The sequence below is a fragment of the Marmota monax genome, unplaced genomic scaffold (assembly GCF_021218885.2).
Source record: "Marmota monax isolate L192 unplaced genomic scaffold, Marmota_monax_Labrador192_F-V1.1 WCK01_AAM20220418_F8-fsc00024, whole genome shotgun sequence".
Taxonomy (NCBI): Eukaryota; Metazoa; Chordata; class Mammalia; order Rodentia; family Sciuridae; genus Marmota; species Marmota monax.
The window spans coordinates 1,550,349-1,565,259 of NW_026695224.1; the positions used below are offsets into that span (position 1 = coordinate 1,550,349).

Here is a 14,911-nt window from a genome sequence, read left to right on the forward strand (position 1 = left end):
CCCAAATGTTCAAAATTACAGCAGACCCACACCAACACACATTATAATGAGAATAACTAACACAGAGAATAAAGATAAAATCTTAAAGGCTGTGAGAAAAAAAAATCAAATTACATATAAGGGGAAAACAATTCGGATCTCAACTGACTTCTCAACCCAGACCCTTAAAGCCAGGAGATCCTGGAATAATATATTTCAGGCTCTGAAAGAAAACAGATGCCAACCAAGAATTTTATATCCAGCAAAATTAAGTTTCAGATTTGAAGATGAAATTAAAACATTCCACGATAGGCTAAGTGTTTTTACTTGAGGCTGAGGAAGCTAAATTAGCTGACAGTTGATCAGGCAGGAGGAAGACCAGCTGTCCTTCTTCCGGTTCTTTGGTGCTGCCAGATCATCAAGATGATGTGCCCACTGGGATTTTCTGCAAACATTAAAACATGATGTTAGATTTTCCTCAACAAACTTTCACTCCAGGAGTGGAGAAGGGATACATCATTATTCCTTTTCCAGCTTTGTATCAGTTACCTATAGCTGCATAAAAACAAGACTCCCAAATTTAGCAGGTTGAACAACAAACTCCTTGATTTCTCTGAGCCATCTGGCTGTGGTTCAAGGCCTCATATAAGATTGCAAGCAAAGTACTGGCTGTATTTATCCCAAGACTCACTGCCAAGGTCCCCCTTCCAAACTCATATTGTTGGCAGGGTTCAGTTATTTTCAGGCTGTTGGCATGAGGGTCTCAGTTCTGTGTTAATTGTGTAACCAAAATCTCACATGGGCCTCTCCATAGAGCATCTCAGATCATGGCAAGTGGCTTCCATGAGCAAGAGAAGCATAAGAGTGAGAGTTGGCAAGGCAGACAGAAGTCAGTCTGTTACCTAGTCTCAGGAGTGACATCTGTTGCTTTTGCCATAGAAAAAGTTAAAAGCAGGTAACTAGGTCCATAGGTAACTAGGTCCAGCTCACATTCAAAGACAAGGGGATTATGTGATGAACACCAGCATGCAGGGATCACTGGGAGCCATTTAAGGAGCTGCCTACCACAAGTGTTGTTTTTTAATTTATATTAAAAGCTAATGAGCCAGGTGTGTTGGTGCACACTGTAATCCCAGCAACTCAGGAGGCTGAGGCAGGAGGATCGTGAGTTCAAAGCCAGCCTCAGCAATTCAGCAAGGCCTTAAGCAACTTAGTGAGACTCTGTCTCAAAATAAAATATTAAAAATGGTTGAGGGTGTGACTCAGTGGTTGACAGCATAGGGATTCAATCCCCAGTACCAAGACAAACAAACAAAAAACCAAAAAGGCGAATGACAGGCTGAGAATATAGCTCAGTGTTAGAGCACCTGTCTGGCATGTGCAGAGTCCTGGGTTTGATCTCCAGCACATACAAAATAAAACAAACTGAAATGTAAAAACAGGAAAAAAAAAAAAGCTAATGACTAAGGAAGTTAAGGTTGCTATGTGTCTGAGCCAGCTGTGGTAAGCTCGTTATTCCTTGTGCTCTTTTTCAGAGTTAAATCGTCTTCCAAGGCATACACATATTCAAGTGATACAATAACTTACGGGGAAAGAGAACTCCCCTACTTTCCATCACTGTTTTTGGTTCAAGATTTGTGGGTATTTTTTTTGTGCTGGTGATTTAAAAAATATTTATTAAATATTTTATATGAAGGGTTTTCTCTATGTAAAAATGAAGACTAGAGGACATATAGAAATTATTAAACTATTAAAATAACCAACAGTCATCTTTTTGATTTTTGAAATCATCAAATTGAATTTGTATTATCATGCATTCTGGTTATAGCATGTTCACAGAGCTGCTGTTACTTAGAACCACCAAACAACTACAAAACCCATTTCGTCTTTTCAGATGCCTTTACTTCATCTGAGCCATCAAGAGAGTTGAGGTGCCAGCCTGTGAGAAGCCCTCCCTGACCCCTTTCAGGTCAGGTCGTATGCTCTTTCTCTGTACTCCCATTGCATCTGGCTCCTTTCTTTATAACCATATTAAAATGTGATTGATTTCCTTGTCCAATGTCACCACTGGACTGTTGCTTTGTGGTTCTTTTAGGTCTGGAATATGTTCCATCACCATGGTCTTAGTATTTTAGTACTTTTAAGCACAACGACTGGCACAAAAATGGAATCAATTAATGTTTGTAGATGGAACAATGTTTATAATGACTCATAGCAGCGCACGCATGCAGAATAAAGTGTTGTCTTGAGTCAGAGTTTGCACTAAGTTCCTGATTTTATTTTGTTCTAAATTGCTGGAAATCTCTCTCTAAGCAGTCTGGAGTCTATATATAAAATATATAAACATCAACTACTGCCATTCAAAGTTGCTTTTCAAAATTATAAATGTAATACATTAAGGTAGTTATTTTACATTATATATATATAATGACTGCAGAGTGCATTTCAATTCATTGTACACAAATGGAGCACAACTTTTCATTCTCTGGTTGTACACAATGCAGACTTGCACCATATGTGCAGCCATACATGTACCTAGGGTAATGATGTTCATCTCATTACACTATCTTTCCTACCCCAATCCCCCCTCCCCACCCCTCTCTCCCCTTTACCCAATCAAAATTCCTCTATTATTTCCCCGCCCCCCCCACCCCCATTATGGATCAGCATCCTCTTATCAGAGAGAACACACCGTCTTTTATTTTGGGGAGTGGCTTACTTTGCTTAGTATGATATTCTCCAACTCCATTCATTTACCTGCAAATGCTATATTATTCTCTTTTAATGCTGAGTAATATTATATTGTGTGTATGTATGTGTGTGTGTGTATATATATATATATATATATATATATATATATTACAGTTTCTTTATCCATTCATCTGTTGAAGGGCATCTAGGTTGGTTCCACAATTTAGCTATTGTAAATGGAGCTGCTGTGAACATTGATGTGGCTGTGTCATGGCAGTATGCTTATTTTAAGACCTTTGGGTATAGACTGAGGAGTGAGATAGTTGGATCAAATGGTGGTTCCTTTACAAATTTTCTAAGGAATCTCCATATTGCTTTCCATAGTGGTTGCACCAATTTGCAGTGCCACCAGCAATGTATAAGTGTACCTTTTCCCACATCCTTGCCAACAGTTATTATTGCTTGTATTCTTGATAATTGCCATTCTGACTAGAGTGAGATGAAATCCTAGAGTAGTTTTGATTTGTATTTCTCTAATTGCTAGAGGTGATGAACATTTTTTCATGTTTGTTGATTGACTGTATTTCGTCTTCTGTAAAGCATCTGTTCAGTTCCTTAGCCCATTTATTGATAGGGTTACTTATTATTATTATTTTTTTTTTTGGTGTTTTTTGAGTTCTTTATATATCCTGGAGATAGTGCTCTGAAGTGCATTTGGTAAAGATTTTTCCCATTCTGTGGGTTTTCTCATGATGTTCTTGATTGTTTCCTTTGCTGAGAAGAAGCTTTTTAGTTTGAATCCATCCCACTTATTGATTCTTGATTTTTACTTCTTGTGCTTTAGGAGTCTTGTTCAGGAAGTCAGGTCCTAAGCCAACATGATAAAGATTTGGGCCTATTTTTTCTTCTATTAGGTGCAGAGTCTCTGTTCTAGTGTCTGTCTTTGATCCACTTTGATATTTGTGCAGGGTGAGAGATAGAGGTTCACTTTCATTCTGCTATATATAAGGGTTTCCAGTTTTCCCAGCACCATTTGTTGAAGAGGCTATTTTTTCTCCAGTGTATATTTTTGGCACTTTTGTCTAGTATGAGATAACCATATTTACGTGGTTTTCTGTGTCTTCTATTTTGTCTATTTTGGTACCAATACCTCTATTTTTGTTACTATTGCTCTGTAGTATAGTTTAAGGTCTGGTATTGTGATGCCACCTGCTTCACTCTTCTTGCTAAGGATTGCTTTAGCTATACTGGATCTCTTATTTTTCCAAATGAATTTCATGATTACTTTTTCTAGTTCTATGAAGAATGTCATTGGGAATTGCATTGGATAGGAATTGCATTAAATCTATGTAAGTTTTGGTAGTATGTCCACTTTCACCATATTAATTCTGCCTATCCAAGAGCATGGGAGATCTTTCCATCTTCTGAGGTCTTCTTCAATTTCTTTCTTTAGTATTCTGTAGTTTTCATTGTAGAGGTCTTTCACATCTTTTGTTAGATTGATTCCCAAGTATTTTTTTTTTTGAGGCTATTGTGAATGGGGTAGTTTTCTGGATTTCTCTGAGGGTTCATTACTGATGTAGAAATACATTTGATTTATGGGTGTTGACTTTATGTCCTGCTCCTTTGCTGAATTCATTTACTAATTCTAGAAGCTTTCTGGTGGAGTTTTTTGGATTCTCTTAGAATCATGTCACTGGCAAATAGTGATAGTTTGAGTTCTTCTTTTCTTATTCATATCCCTTTAATTTCTTTTGTCTAGTTTCTCTGGCTAGAGTTTCAAGGACTATGTTGAATCAAAGTGGTGACAGAGGGCATCCCTGTCTTATTCCAGTTCTTAGAGGGAATGCTTCCAATTTTTCTTCATTTAGAATGATATTGGCCTTGGGCTTAGCATAGATAGCTTTCATAATGTTTGAGGTATGTTCCTACTATCCCTAGTTTTTCTAGTGTTCTGAACAAGAAAGGGTGTTGTATTTTGTCAAATGTTTTTCTGCATCTATTGACATGATCATATAATTTTTATCTTTAATATATTGACATGATGAATTACATTATTGATTTCCAAATGTTGAACTAACCTTGCATCCCTGGGATGAACCCTACTTGATTATGGCACACTATCTTTTTAATATTTTTTTATTCAATTTGCCAGAATTTTATTGAGAATTTTTGTGTCTTTGTTCATCAGTGATACTGATATGAAGTTTTCTTTCCTTGATATGTCTTTGTCTGGCTTAGGTATCAGGGTGATACTACCTTTTATAGAGTTTGGAAGGGTTTGTAGGAACTTCTGAATACAACAGGACAATGTTATTGTTGGAAGAATAAAACAATTTAAAAACAATGGCTTATCCCAGGTATGGTAGTGCATCTCTGTAATCCCAGCGACTTGGGAGGCTGAGGCAGGAAGATCACAGATCAAATCTGGCCTCAGCAACTTAGCAAGACCCTGTCTGAAAACCAATAACAAGTGCTGGGGATGTAGCTCGGTGGTTAAGTACCCCTGGGTTCAATTCCCAGTACCAAACCAAAACCAAAAACAAACAAAAAAATCCCATCTTGGTTCAATACCTAGATTTCTGATGAAAATTCCATCTAGTAATCAGCAGCTACTCCAAACTTTTCAACAAAATATTTATTTATTGGCTCAGAAGTCCAAAGGCATCAGATGTTTTAGAGTATGACAAAGCTTTAAAGATGAGAGCTCTTTTAAATACAACCAATTTCTTGATCCTAAATAATGCACAAAGTAAAACTGCTCTTCAACTACTTGTAAAGACAGTGGCACTATTTTTTCTTTCTTCTTACTTTGCTCCTTGATCTAGACCTGATGATTGTAAAAGTCAGGAGTTTGAACCTTCCTTTGCTTTCCTCTCTGTGTAAGGTCTTGAGGCCTACTCATTCATCTTTACAAAGTGATGGCTGTGACCAATGCATTGCTCACCTCAAGAGGACAGCTTGGTTCTTAACACCCACTCTGCAAGTTCTCATTGCCACCTCAGTGACTAGATGTAGCAGAGTGGGTCCTGGCAGCAGCTGAAAATTTTAAAGTTCATCTTCTCTTGAAGATTAATTTGAAAGCATAAAATGGTTTCTAAGTGATAGACCAAGGTTTCTTTTTAAAACGTCACAACTATGATTATTTAACTTGGGAAGCTATTAGATAGGAAATGCTAACTTTGCCCTAGAAGTACAAATTCTACTGCCTGAAGTGGCCTACATTCTCTGCCACTTCTAGAGACTTTAGAAACAAAAGCAAACAAGGAAATCAAAACACAAGTTTTTATTTCAGTTCAAGGGTTAAAATTCCTTACTATAAAGTGCTAAGTTGGAGATTAAGTGTATAAACTAAACATGCACCCTAGCATTATCTTCTTGGGCTTTTGTAATCATTAAACCAATTGCAGAAACATATAAAGTGTATGAAAAAGTGAGTAAAGGAGAGCAAATTATTAATACATGCATATAAAACACAGATAATTAATTTTGCAGGAAAGTTAGAAAAAAATCCAAGGTCAATTTGTCATTTATAGTGGCTCAGACTCAAATCATTCTCCAAAACTCAAGTGATATAGCACACAAAATGTTTAATTTCTACAATATACATTGCTTTCTTTGGATTTTGAAAAATCATAAAAGCAATCACACTGAAGCTCTTCCTGTCTGATCAAGCCCATGTTAACAATTGTTCATTGAGAAGTCACAGTAATTGCTTGCAGAGTTTGCAGGTGTCAAGGGATCATGGTAACAAACCCGTAGAATAACACTGTTACATAAATAAAAACAGGGAAAATGAGTCTTAAAAAAATTACATTTTAAATCAGAATGATTGACAAGCTATACATGGAATACTTGGGCTGCTGTTTAGAACTGCTAGACTTTTAAAACTTCCAGCCAGCAAAAACAGGGATAGGAAGGCACAAGAAAAGAGCACTGGATAGGGTTGGGAGATGTGGGTACTCATTCCACTTCTTTGGGCTTCAGTTTTATATTAACGAATCTGGATCAGATAATCTTTCTTAGATCTTTAAAAACACTAAAACCCCAAATTCCTTCTGGATCTAATTGGTACAATTCAAGGCATCTTGTTTTTAGTATTTGTAATAAAGTAACGAGCAATACTGCAGACATATTTATTTTGCAATGAAAGCATAATCCCCTTGAGAATTATTCCTAAATTACAACCAGGCTTTCTCCATTCTGTTACATCAGTTGATACACTCCTGAAATAAGAAAGCATCTTTCTCACCAAACAATAACTATAAAAATATTTAGTGGCAGACATTTATGAAGTTCTTTTTAAAAAATTCTTTGTAGTTTTAGATGGACACAATGCCTTTGTTTATTTTTATGTGGTGCTAAGCATCGAACCCAGTGCCTCACACCTGCAAGGCAAGTGCTACAGCCCCAGGCCTTATGAAGTTCTTTTAATGCCCAATAATTATATGAAACATGATAAAGATTCTGACATTGAAATTGGTTAAGTCAAAGTTAAAGGAGACTTTTCATGTCTTTGTCATGTGAAATGTGAAAATCTTTTGCTTTTTGTTAAACCTCTAGATTATTTTCCTCCCAGAAAACACTGTTTTATTCCTATATACTTGAGAGGTTGGGATGAATAGGTTTCTTCCAATTTGTGGGCATGTGGGGATTGATTTCTTGTGTTAAATTTGGGATGCAAGATAATGACAATATCACATAGGTATACTTGAGTAGTGTTCCTGAATTGAAAAAATTTCCTCCATCTATTTTGTGTTCTTTTAGAAGATGTGTTTAACACTGGAGTACTATGAAGGGCTGAAATAACTTCCATAAGATGCCAAAATTTTGTGTCTTTTATTACTAAAACCTATAGCTTTCACTATAGTAAATAATTTGTAAAGTTTTCCCAATGATCTCAAAGAGTAAAAATTGCACACACACACACCAACACATACACACACACGGGGTGGGGGGGAGTAGCAAGCATTAGCATTATTCTGAAATTGATGCCTAAAATATTAGTTCCACTCTCGTCTTAATAGATAAAATGTTTGACTCAGAAATGAGATCCAAGGCTTGCTTATAGTTCAATGAAGGCATATAATACAGTTTAAGCTATTGATCACTTGGTTCTTTAGTTCTATCTCTGCAAACAGAAAACAATGTTATTAATCACATTAAAGTTAAGATTTATCATTACAACCTATTCTTGCACTTTTTATCTTTCTTAAATGTTGAGGAAATGTCCTTTTAAAAGATACTCAGATCCTACAGAAACTAGCCTATGGTGGCAAGTTTGTGCTTTCTACTGAAAAAAAGAAAACCTTTTCCATTTTAGCAGCCAGAAAATTTAGAATTAGATTTACTGTTCAAGCTTTACTTGCTAAGTTGTGTGAAACCATGTATTTCTATTCTGTTTTAATACTCAATGGCAGGTGGGTGTGATGATGCATACCTATAATTTCAGTGACTTGGGAGACTGAGACAGGAGGACTCTAAGTTTGGAGCCAGTCTCAGCAACTTAACATTCAATGTCTTCTTCAAAGGCTGTCTATTTTGTAGATCTCTTTAAGTCCTTTCAAAACAGGATACAAATTCCAAAAATGAAAACATAGGGGCTGGTATTGTGGCTCAGTGGCAGAGTGCTTGCCTTGCACATATGAGGCACTGGATTCGATCCTCAGCACCATATAAAAATAAATAAATAAAATATATAGGTATTATGTCCATCTACAACTAAAAAAATACAAAAAAAATAGTTACAAGTGACCATCAATAACAGCATTTCCTACTCTAATCTAGAGGTTAAGGATGGATTTACCAGCTATTGTATAATGAATAAAATTTTATGTAGAAAATATGCTAATCTCTCTCATCATCCTAACAAGATCACAGTTGTTGTATTAAGAATTTATTTACTACATTGTTCAAATAAATATTGGCTGGTCTAAGTTACCTACTAAAATCAAAAGGCCTACTCAGCTCGTGAAACAAGTTATCCAATTTCTCTGGTATTAGTTCATTGAAAGTCATTAAGTCTTTATTTTTTATTTTTTTTTTAGTTGTTGATAGACCTTTATTTTATGTATTTATATGTGGTGCTGAGAATCGAACCCAGTGCCCCACACATGCCAGGCACGTGTGCTACTGCTGAGCCCCAGCCCCTCATTAAGTCTTCTAAGTTGTATTTTTAAGAGAGGAAATTATGATGACTTAAAATAATTAAATCATGAATATACTATGTGTAAGTTATCTTATCTTCTGGATATAATCTACTTTTTTAAAAATAAAAAAAATGTGATACAGGAAACACTGAGGCAGTATTGTGTCACAGCATTCACTAATCTGGAAAGAACATATCTATGTAAAAGAATGAATGAATGAAACCAGTGAAACCTCAACTTCTCATTTCATTGAGAATTTACTACAAGAAATGTAAAAAACGAGAATTTACCTCTTATAAATGACATGTCTCTATTAGTTACAATTCAATAAATGGACTTCATTCCACATATATCTTAAGACCCAAAATATCAGTGCCATAAATAACATGATTGAATGATCATGTAACAATGCATATTTTAATAAGATGTGTAGGGATTTAGAGCAATAAATATCATACAGTGAAAGATTTATCACAAACTAAATACAGCAACAAAAGGAAGAGAAAGCTATGTACACACTGCCAAGGTCTTTATAATAAATTATGGGTGTACAGTTCCAACAAAGCATGTTTGTATACAAAGCTGCTAATGTGAACACTGAAAGAAATCTTCATGTAGGTCTTTCATCTTGACTTAATAGTTTGTACAGTATCAAATAATATCAAAAAAGTCTAAAAAAACAAATGAATTATATCATGTTTATAAATTATTGTTTTATATACCATAAAAAAAGTCAAAAGTGCAGTTTAAAAAAAAGTTGAAATTGTTATTCTTGACAAGAGTTAGAAAAATGTGCTGTCCTAAGAAAGAAGCAATCAAAAGGCTTTCACAGTTTCTTAGGAATTTTCCTTTAACTCTCGAAGAATCTTGGGTTACCAAATGTCAAAAGATAAACCAATACAAAGGAAGTAATCTTCTTACAAAAATAATAGGAAATGTAGTTTTGGGGATGAGAAACACTGTAAGTAAACACAATTATAGATCTCCCCACAAGTGAATTAAATGACTGTCTACTGGAATGAATGGGCTGTCACCGAATGTGACCAAATGTAGGCGATTTCAAAGATTTGCTAGACATTTTTGTCTTTCTCAACTTTTTAGTCATAACTGGTAAGGTGCATATATCTCAGGATCATGAAGTTTACTAGTATAATACAACAGAGATAAGGTATGATTTAAAGGCGATAAATTATATCATCTATTTCTCATAGAAAATAAGGACTAACAATCCAGTAATTAAAAGGCAGTAGTGTAAAAATTAGTGTAGAAAAACAGAACTAAATTAGCTGTATTTTGACAAGTTTAACAACAAATGCCTGTGTTGAGGTAAGTGGTGTATTAACCACTTATTAGGATACAGTAATGGCAAAACTATAGGCATATAAAACAAATTATAGAAAAGAAAAATAAGAGGAATATAAAGAAAAACCTTATTTTTAAGTTTATTATGGGTTCAAAATATGGGTTCAAAATATTGGCAGAGCTTTATCAGTCAAGAGCAGTATTTCTGATGCTAAAACTAACAGGCAGCCTGAGCCTGGCCCAACACCACCAATGCCCCTCTTCACCTGCTATGTAACTGGTGATGATTTTGTTTATATGACATCAAGCAACATATGATGATTATTTTTTTTTCCTACCAAATGTATTAAGTTCCTTTGTTTGGCTTAACATAGAGACTGCCTGAGATGATAAAAATGTCAATGTGATAGGGAAATGGCAAATGAAGGTCTTCCTAGTTTGACAGGAAAATAGAGTTGGTTACTGAAATCAGAATGGCTGCTCTGTAGGTTGCATACATACATACTTAATAATTAATATCACCTTTAGTAGAAGATTAAAAGTCGATGGATATGGATGCTTGTGCAGAATCTTCTCGCCCCCTGACATAAATTTCACAAGGAATCTCCTCCATTACTCTGTCTTCTAGGGCCTGTTCAGGGCACTCATGTGCCTGTTTGAAAGTGTAACTACTTTTTTTGAAGGTGCTATTAAATGTTTTCATTGGCTGTGGTTGTGCAAAATCATTTCGGAAAGGAAGTTCCATGGAACTGAGGTTGGTCCTGCTTTGTTTGACACTGGATGCTTGCGATCCACAGTGATGGTCGTGAATGCACCGGGAGGCAGTGGAGGAGCGCCGCATCTTCTGGTAGTTGTCCAATTCTTCTGACAAGTCTGCCAGGTCTGCAGAAATCTCTTTGTCCCTTAGTGAAAATAGTTCATAATGAGGAGGATCAAACACTTCTTGGAACCCAGTTTTATTAAAAGCAGTTTTACAAGCCATGACCTTTTTTCGGGGCTGTTTCACTTGTACTAAAATAGAAATAATGAGAAGAACCAAGACAATTCCTGATGTAATGCCAATAATTGTCCCATGAGTTTTAGTGATCTGTTCAAATAGTCCAGCTTTTTTCTTTTCTGTAGAAAGAGATAGAGAAACATTAAGCTTTTCAAAATTCATTAATAGAAGTCCTGGAACAAACTGGTAAAGGATTTTTAGGAAAAGCAGAAAATAGGTCAAATATATCACAGACAATGCAATTGAAAATTAAGCTTTTAAACAAACACAACAATCCTAGTCTTATGATCTCTGGGCAAAAACAACAATCCTAGTGTTATGATCTCTGGGTAAAGTAACTAATCACAATATGACTAGACAGATTACAAAAAAAGTACTTGGTTACTTTGCTGAAAGGTATAGAAAAGCTTACAACTTGCAAATCAAATTGGATGCATTAATATAGAAATGCCGAAATAAATATTCTTATTTTATCAAGTTTAACTTTCTGCTATATGGTAGGTTTGACCAACTGCTATGTTTAAGCATATCAACAAGATTTATACTGATGACCACCAGGAAAAGAGAACAAATAAGATCTAACTAGCCACCAAAATGTTATCATGGTCTACTGTTTTTGAATGATTACCTGAAAATATTTCACGTCAAGTACTTAATACAGCCATGTCACATTATATCACCTTTTCATAGATATTTATTGAACATTTGGGAGGATGAAAGGTAGATAAATCTTACTTCTGCCACACTGCGTTGACAATCAACTGGCAAACATTCAACAGTTATCACAAGCCATATTTATCTTTCAGAGGATATAGGTTGGAAATATAGCAAAGCAGATTTGATGAAATTAAAAGCAGTTCTTCGAATGGGTCTGCTCTTATATTGTAAACCTGAATCTATTAGTTGGTTTTTATTTAGTGTTTCCATATAACTTAAAAAAGAATAAAAGGCTGTCCTCTAAATTATTTTCACAATTAATTTAGGTATCTTTAGAACACAAATGACAGATTTCAACCACAATAAGAAAATAAAACAAGGGCAAGAAATATGACAACTTTTGAACAACTTAAAATAAAAACATACTCTAAACAAAAAACTGCTTTTGTTGAAAATAAGTGTTTTTCTTTGCTTTTACCACATCCCAGAGGTCTATTATCCATAAAAAAGTCTCCATTTCTGCAAGTAGTTATACTACGCACTATTGTACAAAAAGAACATTTTAAGTCTTCCTTAATGAAAGGCAACAGTCACTCTTTTCTCAAAACAGTTGGCCTTTGCCTTGGACTCACCTTTACAATGATTTTCATCCCAAGGGTATGCACAGTTTTGAACACCATTACAGACTAAAGAATTATTGATGCACATGTTGCTATGGCAAAAGAAAGTGCTGCCTGTACAGGGAGCTGTAGGAAAAAAGAAAACTGTTTTGTTAAGAGCAGAGACATGCAGATTACAAATCCACCTCGACTTATTTTATGCTTGAGAATTTGACTTTATAAGAGTATTTTCATATTTCCAAGGCTTTTCCATGAACACATTCTGCTACACAAACAATAAGAGAAAGGTCAATATTCTCTGATGCTGGCTCATACAAACTTTTTCTAATGCTGACCATCTAAAGGTCATTTTTAGTGTAATGACTGTATGAACGTATTTCCCATAGTTCTTACAGAACTTCTATGTGGTTTAGTAAATTTTTTTTCAAAACTTTAAATTACAATGTTAGCAAGGATGTGGAGTCTTTGACACCCTACATGTGTTGCTGGTGGGAATGCAAAATGGTGCAGCTGACATGGTTCAAACTGCCTGGTGATTCCTCCAAAAGGCAAACACAGAATTACCTTATGATCTAGCAATTCTACAAGGTTATGTAACTATAATGATTAAAAGCAGTATCTCAAGAAGATACTTCCACATCAGTGTTCACAGCAGCATTACTCATACCAGCCAACAGGTATGTCCACAGACAAATGAATGGATAAATAAAATGTGGTATACATAAGACAACATTACTCAGTCATGCAAATAAATGCAATTGTATCACATGCTATGACATGAAAAAAGTTTGAAAACATGCTAAGTGAAATAAGTGAAATATTTCATTTTGCATAATTATTTGTATGATCATTTATTTTATGACAAACATGTATGATCCTCCTTTTAAGAGGTACCTAGAGAGGCAAATTCATAGAAAGTACAACAGAAGTTAACAGGGGCTGAGGAAAAAGGAGAATAGGGAATTAATATTTAATGGGTACAGAATTTCAGTTTGGAGTGATGAGAAAGTTCACAAAATAGTGGCAATGACTGTGCAGCAATGTGAATGTACTTAATGCCACTGATATTCACTTAAAATTGTAAATTTTATGTTATGAATGTTTAATTATAGCAAAAATGGAAAAAAGTGCCCTCTCTGAATTAAAACAATTAAATTTTTTTTTAATTATTTTTGAGGTGCTGAGAGATAAAACCTAGGTCTTTTAAAAAAAAGTTTTTAGATGTTGATGAACTTTTATTTTATCCATTTATTTCTATGCAGTGCTGAGAATTGAACCCAGTGTCTCACACATGCTAGGCAAGTGCATCCTTCGTCCGTGCTCTAACACTGAGAACACACCCAGTTCCAAACAATATAAAGACACTAATATATGTGCCATGTAATTTCATATTTTATATAAGTTATTCTTTCAGCCCTGAATACCATCTTCCCTTCATGATGACCACCTACTCATTCCTAAAGATGATCTCAAATGTGACCCACTCTGAAAAATCCCCTTAATTCTCCCAGGTGGCTGGTCACTCCTGTGTGTTCTGTCATACTTCATCTATTCTACTTGGCACTTCTTGCATACGTAAACATTTGTAATAATGGATTATGTGTTTACGTTTGTTATGAAATAAAGCTCTACACTGGAGATAAAAATCTAACATGGTAGTACAAAGCACCTCAATGAAGGATGCACACACAAAAAAATCTTGAAGTAGCTTAATATTTTCCTATAGTAAACAAGATTGTAGAGGTACAAAAGCAGCCCAAAGCCTTTACAAGTCTTCTAAAATTATAACTGGACAAAATGTATTTCATGCCTAAAGACTCCATTTTTGATTTTCAGAAAATACATGCTTTATCAAGGAATAAACATTTTTAGACATTGTTTTAAACATTCCTTCTCATGATTAAAAAAAAAAAACCTAAAATTTTACTGGACAATGATTGTTTTCTATAAACATTATTGTCTTAATAAATATACAATGAACCTCATGAAAATATAGCCATGAGTTTAAAAAATTTTTCCTCGAATGAGAAGACTCTCTCTTTAGGGTATAGTTTTAGGAAGTTTTGAAATACCTGACTCCTACTGCAGTATATTAACAATAATAAAATTGAGTATTTTGGTATTCACTTGCCACATCTCCTTTGTCTTTCTCAACTGGCTCTGAATATAGGCTGGAAAATTAGGCATGTATTGGGTCCTCAGAACACCCTAAACAAAATCTGACAGTTGAAGAGAGAACATCCAAAACTGCTTTGGTATTAGAGATTCTCTCCCTGTGCCTCAGCTTCCTCCTTTAAAATGAATAGAAGAGTGTACAGTGTGTCTTAGATTTCTGGTTCTAAGATTTGATCAGACTATAAAATTAGTGGTCTTAGTCTGTACTTTGGTTCTTAATTTAAGTGCAAAAAAAGTATACAATAATTTTTTTAGAGACTGTTAACTTGTCAAAATAGCATCATTAAAACAAATATTTCTGATGTAAGTAGATCAATTTCAAGTAATGAAATAGAAAACGC

At 34.8% G+C, this 14,911-nt stretch overlaps 1 protein-coding gene across 5 annotated transcripts in view; it reads right to left on the reverse strand.

Moving 5' to 3' along the window:
• Positions 1-296: 296 nt before the first annotated feature.
• Positions 297-14,911, reverse strand: part of Neto2 (neuropilin and tolloid like 2) — a 68,213-nt gene continuing 53,598 nt past the window's right edge. For 3 of the 5 annotated variants that reach the window (XM_058575869.1, XM_046435147.2, XM_046435145.2), the window contains exons 8-9: positions 12,408-12,521; positions 5,937-11,237 (exon numbers count right to left, since the gene is read on the reverse strand). In XM_058575869.1, the coding sequence (XP_058431852.1) occupies positions 10,657-11,237; positions 12,408-12,521 (695 nt within the window). In that variant the 3' untranslated portion in view covers positions 5,937-10,656. Of the gene's footprint in view, positions 425-5,936; positions 11,238-12,407; positions 12,522-14,911 lie in introns of those variants that run through there. The other 2 variants (XM_058575868.1, XM_046435146.2) reach the window with 2 other exon arrangements.